The sequence below is a fragment of the Homarus americanus genome, unplaced genomic scaffold (assembly GCF_018991925.1).
Source record: "Homarus americanus isolate GMGI-L3 unplaced genomic scaffold, GMGI_Hamer_2.0 scaffold41027, whole genome shotgun sequence".
Taxonomy (NCBI): Eukaryota; Metazoa; Arthropoda; class Malacostraca; order Decapoda; family Nephropidae; genus Homarus; species Homarus americanus.
Genome location: NW_024745073.1, coordinates 3,154,499 through 3,163,300, shown reverse-complemented (window position 1 = coordinate 3,163,300; position 8,802 = coordinate 3,154,499). Strand labels below are relative to the sequence as shown.

The 8,802-nt window shown below is 35.9% G+C and overlaps 1 protein-coding gene across 1 annotated transcript in view; it reads right to left on the bottom strand.

Moving 5' to 3' along the window:
• Positions 1-744: 744 nt before the first annotated feature.
• LOC121878531 (solute carrier family 35 member G1-like) overlaps positions 745-8,802 on the bottom strand; it is a 133,087-nt gene continuing 125,029 nt past the window's right edge. Inside the window, exons 6-7 of the mRNA XM_042384800.1 lie at positions 1,619-1,695; positions 745-1,188 (exon numbers count right to left, since the gene is read on the bottom strand). Of these exons, the coding sequence (XP_042240734.1) occupies positions 1,093-1,188; positions 1,619-1,695 (173 nt within the window). The 3' untranslated portion in view covers positions 745-1,092. The remainder of the gene's footprint in view (positions 1,189-1,618; positions 1,696-8,802) is intronic.

Here is an 8,802-nt window from a genome sequence, read left to right as displayed (position 1 = left end):
GGGGAAATGTTACTAATTAACAGAACTAGTGAACTAAGATATATGGTGGATTGTAATGTTGAATGTTTTGCATTCACTTTTTTGATGTGATGGTAAAGCATTCAACATTACACTCCAACATTATCGTAGTTCAACAATGCCGTTAGTTAGTTTCATCAGCATTTATGCCAGAAATGGATTTACTCAATGACATTAAAATACAAAATGCTTGTGAATTTATTACATCTTTACAACTTGCTTGTAACACGAGTCTTTTTTACTGGCGAGAAATATTTATTGTATTGATATTTTTTGTATGCTGTACCGTTTTTTATAATGCAAAAAATAAAAGTTTCTTGGGTATGTACATTGTTTTACTTAGATTTTAGGAAAAACGTTGGATGTGTAAACTGGTCACTTCAAACAAGGCAATCGAGATAGGCTACACAGGAAAAAGTGAAAATTGCCTTTTTTTTTATAAAGCACTGAAAATTTTGATTGTTTAATCAATATTTTTTTTTTTAATATATTTAATTTTAATATTTATTTCAAAATATTTTTTTTTAAATATTTAATTCATTTGTATATAGTTTTATTTATTTCAATATTTTTTTTTAATTTAAATTACTTAAAAAACCTTTAGGTGTTTTCGGATCAGCAGCTAATGGTGTGGAGACTAAATCTATTGTGTTGATCAAACAAACCATGTGCAGAGAAGTTTTTTTATCAGGAGACCAAGTGTCCAGGAGTAATGAAAGCTGGAGGCCATGTTGCCATTTTATTATTACACCAAATATACAAGAACATTATGTTGGCTGCAATGGTCAGGCCACTGCTGGAGGTCAGTCAATGTGATGCTTGGAGAGGGGTCATGCCACCGCTGGAGGTCAATTTGATGCTTGGAGAGAGGTCAGTCAATGTGATGCTTGGAGAGGGGTCATGCCACTGCTGGAGGACAATCAAAGTGATGCTTGGAGAGGGGTCATGCCACCGCTGGAGGTCAATTTGATGCTTGGAGAGAGGTCAGGCCACTGCTGGAGGACAATCAAAGTGATGCTTGGAGAGGGGTCATGCCACTGCTGGAGGACAATCAAAGTGATGCTTGGAGAGGGGTCATGCCACTGCTGGAGGTCTTTCAAAGTGATGCTTGGAGAGAGAATTCAGATCAGTGCTCCAAGGCCCAAAGTCTGTTACACAAACTCCGTATACCTGAAAGAAAAAATCATATTTAAATATAAAACGCCAGTCTAGCTGAACATCTAACAAGCCTTAAAAATTATATTAATACTTAATTTTTCAATATGTTCCGAGTTGCAATAATTTCATTCTTAAAATTAATAAGTAAAGTATTTAACTTGCAAACCAACCAAGAACTTTAAAACATTAACTTAAGGAGGCTTATAAACAAGAAATTTACTTTATCGCCTCCAAAATATTAGTAGGACTTAAAATAATTAGTACACAATCTAATAATCCTAAAACTGGTTTGGCATTTCAAGTCAAATGTAAAAAGCTTAACGTTAATCAAGAACAAGATTACTTAAAAATAAAATACGTTGTATAATTTGTTTGCATTTACTTAATTTTGATTTTGTTAATACTCTTAAAACTAAACTCAATTAAATATGTAATATATTACCTTTTTGATAAGAGTTTGTTGGGTCACACGAGAGGAGTTTATTATTCTTGTCTGGACTCGGTATTTCTTCATCAAGACTGTGAGAAAGAGTGGCATATTATTACACATTATTAAATTAACAAAACATCTTTCAAAGTCAAGTTAACAATACCGAACTTATTAACTTTTTGTAAATTAAATTTACACAAACATCTTGCATGTGAAAATTAACGATTTTAACTACTGTATTTGAACTAATTTATTCCAAAATGCCATAATTAAAGTAATCCACAAGGGCCCAAGGTCTTTCGGCTAGTACACGAACTCTCGAGGCAGATGCTGCAAAAACTCAAAGCAGCAGGTCCCTTTCTCAACTGTTGGGGTATGTCACGGTCAGCCATCCACACAATTTCTGCAATAACAAATTTCTGAACTAAGCGACTCCTGACTTTATGCAGTAAAGAGCTTTCATTAATTATTATATACAGTCTCGTTCAAGATTCTTCGAACACTGCTGGAGACAGCTGGCAGCGCAAGGCCGTTTGTTTACTATGGCACGTAGTATAATAAAATACGAAGCAAAGCCCAATCATTAAATTAATCAACGGGAAACTAAGTAACCGATCACTTTTACATTTATTCATAATTTTTAGTACGTACTATAGTAAACAAACTGCCTCGAGTTGCCAGCTGTCTCCAGCAGTGTTCGAAGAATCTTGAACGAGACGAACGCACTGAATTTATCAGTGTAATCCACCTGTACTGCGAGTTTAAAAATTCCTTGGCTTTGTGCAACTTTTCTGTGAAGGAAGTGAACCTTAGAGCAGATTTGTGGTCAAGTCTCGATGAGCGAAGAGAACAGGACAAGGATTCCGGATATTCAGACTTTACTGAGCGCTTTGGTAAGATCCCTCAAGTAAAGAAAATTACCTGGGAGAAAAAACAGTAACTGGAGATTTAATGTACCTGGGGTAAACCGGAGTACAGCAACTTAAACACAAGAACATATTTGAGGAAACTACAGCGGGCCTATAGACCCATACTGGGCAGTCCCGCAAGGGCGGATTCAGGGGAGTCCTGGGGGGCTTGGACCCCCCCCCCCCCCCCCTTTCCACCAGAAAATTCCAATACGGTTTCTTCAATGCAGTATTGTACTCGGGCATTTTTGTACAGTTAAAAAAATAATTGCTATCGACCTCAAAATATCTCCTAATATCAAACGCACATAGCTTTAAAATGTCCTCAAAATTACCATGATATTGGTCAGATTTCAAAACTGAACTGCATAATACAAGCAAGGTCTCGAGAACAAGAATACAGTTTTAGGATAACATCGCAAGTCTTTTAACTAAAACTCCTTTGTATGAACCCGAGTACTTTTTTAGCCTTTTTTCGGGCAAATTTGCATTTTTGTTTGTTTAAGATTCTTACCCCTAAATCTTTGTCGGATTTCTCTATATCAACGTTGCTCTCTGATTTCTGTTTACATCTCCTCGGCTAAGTACTTTACATTTGTCCACATTAAATTTCATCTACCATTTCTCAGACCATGCGTAAAATTTGTTGAGTTCTTCCAGTAGTTTTGCCGAGTCCTTATCTGATTTAATTAAATTTCATATTTTAACGTCATCCGCAAATTTACTTATGTTGCTTTCTACGCTTATATCTGTCGTTTATGTACACACTGTAAACAAAACTACCGTTACAATTCCTGCGCGAAACAAACCGACACTACAAACGAATATGTAGCGTATGTCAGCTCCATGCAACTTTATCTCCGTTTGAGGCTTGGAGACGTGACTGAAGCCTCGACTACCCCCATACTGAACAAGACTGAGGACTCGCTTCTTCCACAATGAATCATCAACCATCACAACCCCACTTAAAGAATTACTCAACCACCAACCACAAAATAATACTAATTGACTTAAGCCTTAATTAGGTACTTAATGCCTTATACAATCGAAGGAATTGATTCAGTGTTCGAGTTACGATTCGGTAGTGACGCATCAGTGGGCGGGGTTAATAAACGAGCCATTTGAACAACGAACCGATTGTTGTGTTTGCTTGTAATTATTCATATGACAAGGGACGTAAGGGATAAAACTAATATACTGGGCTTACAGTATAGAAAGTACATTGACAGGTTTAGTTATTTTTTAACTTCGATGTTTGTTATAGAAAGAACGTGAAGATAAGACACCCCAGCTTAAATAAACGTTGAATTGCTGTATCGATTACATAAAAATTAAAGAGAATAGGAAATTATTACAAAAACATTATACATGAAATATATCTTAAATGAAGAGCAGATCCTCGGAAATATGCAAAAACAATACAAGAGATTCACTTCAGGGAACAAATTATCACTTAAAAGTTCCTCCCTTCCCTCTCGCTCACTTATAACATTAACCCTAACACTATTTGGGGGTTATTAGGTTAGGTCAGCATTATTGTATATGCCAAAATGCTGTCAACATTATTGGTCAAAATCTTAAATACGTAAACACCACACGTAATACTGACAAGGGAAATGATAAAAAAAGTTTCAACCAGACCAAAATTAATCGACAAATAAAACCAAACCTAGTTGTATCAACTAACAGTGTTCATGCCAAGCAGCTATATAGTTAACTTAAGACTTCAAATTTTATATATGTATATACCAAAAACCTATTCAACGATCCAGCCCACGAGGCGTGTGGGTGAAGCTCACTATGGGAGGTTTAGTAAACCTCCTTAGAAAGAATACACCTCAACCACCGTAACTAGTGAACGTTTAGGTTTGGTTATTCGAGCCATTTCCTCCTCATGTCTTACGGTATCCAAAAATATAAAGCAATTCTCTAACCTAGTTTTTTGTTCCGCAAAGAATGTTTTGTTCCAATAAAGCGATGGGCTAACGTTGTATGTTTTATAATATATTTCAGTTAGGCTCGATTGAGGAAAAACGTAATAAACCCATTTAAGATCATCAAAGAAGGCCGTAGCCTCCACTCAGCACTTAGTGAAGAAATCCCTGAACTATGGCAATCCCCATTAAGTTGTTCTTACAAGTCACGTGTAAACGTTATACAATTTCTTCGTCCACACCAGAATTACTTTATGTACCAGTATTGAAATGACGTTTTAAGTGGAAATCCTTAATTTAAAAACATTATAGGAGTGGGAACTAAAGTAATTTTACCCCAGCCATCAAGTCCGCGGATCACTACACACTACCAAACATTTTTAGTTAGGCCGAGTTTTGGTTAGTATGTCCCGTTTCAAAACTGCTGCGAGATGCCGCAGTCACCATAATGAATTCCTATTTACAAGACTGACGCTTCCTCTGACACTTTCAAGATAAAGCTTTTCTTCAAGATCGCCAATATTTCCCAGTTAGAAAATAATTAACATATATAATCTAGATTCTTCAAGTACGACAATTACGGTGAATAAGCGAGCCGTTAAATCTTACGAACTTCAAAAAAATAAAAACACACACACACACACACACAAAGGAACACTATGATTGCAATACAACAAACAAGCTTGAACGGACACACTGAAGGGATGCTAGACGAGACTCACTGCTTACGATTCTGATGGTAAAGGGATTAATCCCGAGAGTAGAGTAGCCGGCGAGCAAAGCAGGAAGGCAGGCCAGGGTGTGTCGATGGTAGAGTCGCCGGTGACTGACTAAGGTGGTGCAGGGTATGTTGTAGCCACGTCACCTGCCCCAAAGTTTACCCCCCACCTCCTCCTCCTCCACACAGTAAATCACTTGTGTTCGAAGCTCGGGTCGACTCTTCTAACCCCACTCACTACTGAACCACTCCTCTTCGAAACCGAAATAAACCATACAATGGAATCACTTAGACAAGAATTTGGTAATAACAGAAAATAGCTCATGTAAATAAATTATTGCAGTCTTTTATTTTAAACGAAGACTATAACTGCTCAATTTCTTTTATATATCTCACTTATTTGTTACTTTTGAAACGTACTTTTTATAAGTTACTGTATCATAATTACTATCAGTGTTATGCAATTCAGATGATGGTCACAGCGGTAAATATGATAGCTTATTTCATTGATGTAATAAAGCACTACTAGTTATAATTTAAACTAAAAGTTATCAAGTTGCCGGCACAGTATTTTTTAACACAATTTATTAATTATTACAGTGTGATCAAAAGTTTATTGTCACCCGACAGAACATTGCCGAGTATTTTATATAACCCTTCAAAGGCCATCTGAAGTGACCTTAAACCAACATACTGCCTTACCTCTTGCTTTTGTCTCACAGAGTTTAATTTGTATTATGTTCATGATCTTTTTAATACCTGTTTTATTGGGTGGTCACTTGGCCCTCTAATATAAAAAATAGGCGCATCTCTGATGTGCGTATGTCTGTGGGAGTCCTTGAGTTTATTACCATATAAAATGAACTGGCGACCACAGGTAAAGGCGAGACAGCATTGAGTTATATGCATTATAATACTTTGAATTTGAAACGCCATTTGCAAGAGCTTTTGCATTAGTACCTTATAGTATGGCCTGATGAGCCTGTGACGGTTGTATGTATGATCAGATATTTCTACAAATGCATCATAGATGTCGCCAAGCTCACAGGGAAGAGGTTTCAAATGATCAATTCAATTCTTCCATTTTGTTTCGCTCAACATATGGCGGATAACATCAATCCTAGTAGCGTGTTGAACCTGAGGAATGTGCACTGCAGTTTTTCCACCTAGAACACACAATAAAGCAGTTAAACTCTCCTATATTTGCAGCCAATATTTTCATATCGCACTTGACTTTCACTTTTCTATGTGCTTTTGTCGTTTCACCTCCAATTCACGTTCTTTACGATTTTGGATTTTTTTTCAAATGCTCTCTATACTTTTCAGGAGAAGAGAAGAGCGTATATATAATTTGTTTTGTTTTTTTCACACTCCTCTGGCCTTTACTTCGGCGAGTGGTAATGCTCCAAATGTTTCTGGATATCTTTTGCGACAGTGTACAATATTGCATATGCCTCTTGAACAGCTCTGAGACATTGTACAATATTCTAAATAACCACATCCTGACACCACGGTAAAGGTCAAACAAAACTTCAGGTATTTAATTTTGATATCATATTTATTATCAATTGTTATCAGTTGCAAAAAATTTTCACAAACATGATTTTAAAAGGTTATTTGGTTGATATATTTTTTTTCATTATAAATCATTACATCAACTATGCAGAACATGCAACAAACTTGGCGAACGTAAATATCACAAACAAAATTAAATAATTACCCAGTAGCTCAAGGATGACACCTAAACACGTCCCTAAATAAAATGTCGCCTCCAGGAGACTGTAGTGAAGAAAATTGTGGTCGTAACTTAGACTGGGATCGTAACTTAGACTGTGGGCGTAACTTAGACTTTGTCGTAACTTAGACTGTGATCGTAAATTAGTCTGTATTCGTAAATTAGACCGAGGTCATAACTTAGACTGTGGTCGTAACTTAAACTGGTCGTAATTAGACTGTGGTCGTAAATTAGGCTGAGGTCGTAATTCAAACTGTGGTCATAACTCAGACCCCTTATAGAGGAAAAGGAAAGCTGGTATGTCAATACAGGAAATTACTTAGAACCAATGACATGAAAATATAGCCTCTACCCGCCTCATACATAAGCACAGTACAGTAATTACAAACAATGCGAAAGACATTATACACATAGTATTTTACACAGTCATCACTACTTCGTCTGTGGGTGGAGAGATAGAGAGGCAGAGAGAGATAAAAGAGAGAGACAGACAAAGAAACAGCTAAACAAATAGGTACAGAATGTTCTATTTGAAGTTAATCATTTACTATTATGATATTCCTTTGTAAAATGCTTGGTAAAGATAGTGATTCTGTACAGTGTTAAAATAAAGTATTCTCTCTCTCTATGACCACACGGTGAAGTTAATAATAACATTCTAACACTTAAAACTGTCCACAGAAACAATCTAACATTTACACAACTCAGTGTATAAGTACGAGTCATACACAACTTCACTGATAAAACTCTAATGCACTCTAGTGCATTCACACAAATACACATCGACTCAGTAACACGCTAATACACTTTGTGAATCATAAATAACAGTTTAATATGTTGATAGTTCAATACGTTTACAGTTCAATATGTTTACAGTTCAATATGTTTACAGTTCAGTACGTTTACAGTTCAGTACGTTTACAGTTCTTCAGGTAACAGTTCAACACGTTTACAGTTCTCCACATAACAGTTTAACATATTTGAGTATTCGAGTAACAGCCTAAGATTCTTGAATTTTCACTAATAAAAACTACGTTCATTTACAATATATTAAAACTTCATGTCCAGCAGCACTCTCATAACCTAACAATCCAACATTTCGTTAAGTAACAGTTCATTACACTTACAATGTCCCAGTTAACAGTATAAATCTTGTTTAATTGTCTCCAGTAACAATGAAACTAATTCATATGTTCTCATTTAAATTCTAATACAATTACATTGCTACAGTTATAATTAACTCCCATACACTCTCATGACCGTCAATGTCAATTTGTCAAGTGTGCCAGTTGATTAAGTACGTACCAACTAACTTTATTCACATTCACTATTTATCATATCCAAGTGCATCACTATTTACCAATACCTGACACCGTACAGTCACCCCCCCCCCCCAACACCACCCATCCTGGCATAATGTCTCAATACATACTTCACTCTGACATATTATGAACTTGTAAGAAATAAAAAACTAAGATTAAACAGAAAAACATTTGTCTTTTGACTTTTCGTGCAGGTCTACGAAAAAAACGCCATCAAGTTGAATTAAGTGTCATGTAATTGGAATAAATGCCTTAGATATTATTCACATATGCACAGGAATGTCAAGGCTAAAATGAGTTCCTCGCTATTTCTGTACAAGTCAATAATCACACCTTGGTTAAGGATAGTCAATTAGCATGACACGTGGATGATGAAAGGAAAAGGAAGAGGAAAAATAAGATGGAAAGGTAAAAGAAGAGATGATGAAAAAAAGAAAGAAATAGACATGTAGGGAAAGATGATAAAGTGACAAAAAATATAGAAAACAGAGGAAAATGATTTAGAAGATAAAAAATGCGAATGAGAGAAAGAGAGAGAAAGGGAAGGGAAAAACAAATATGAGAAACAGAGAATCCAAA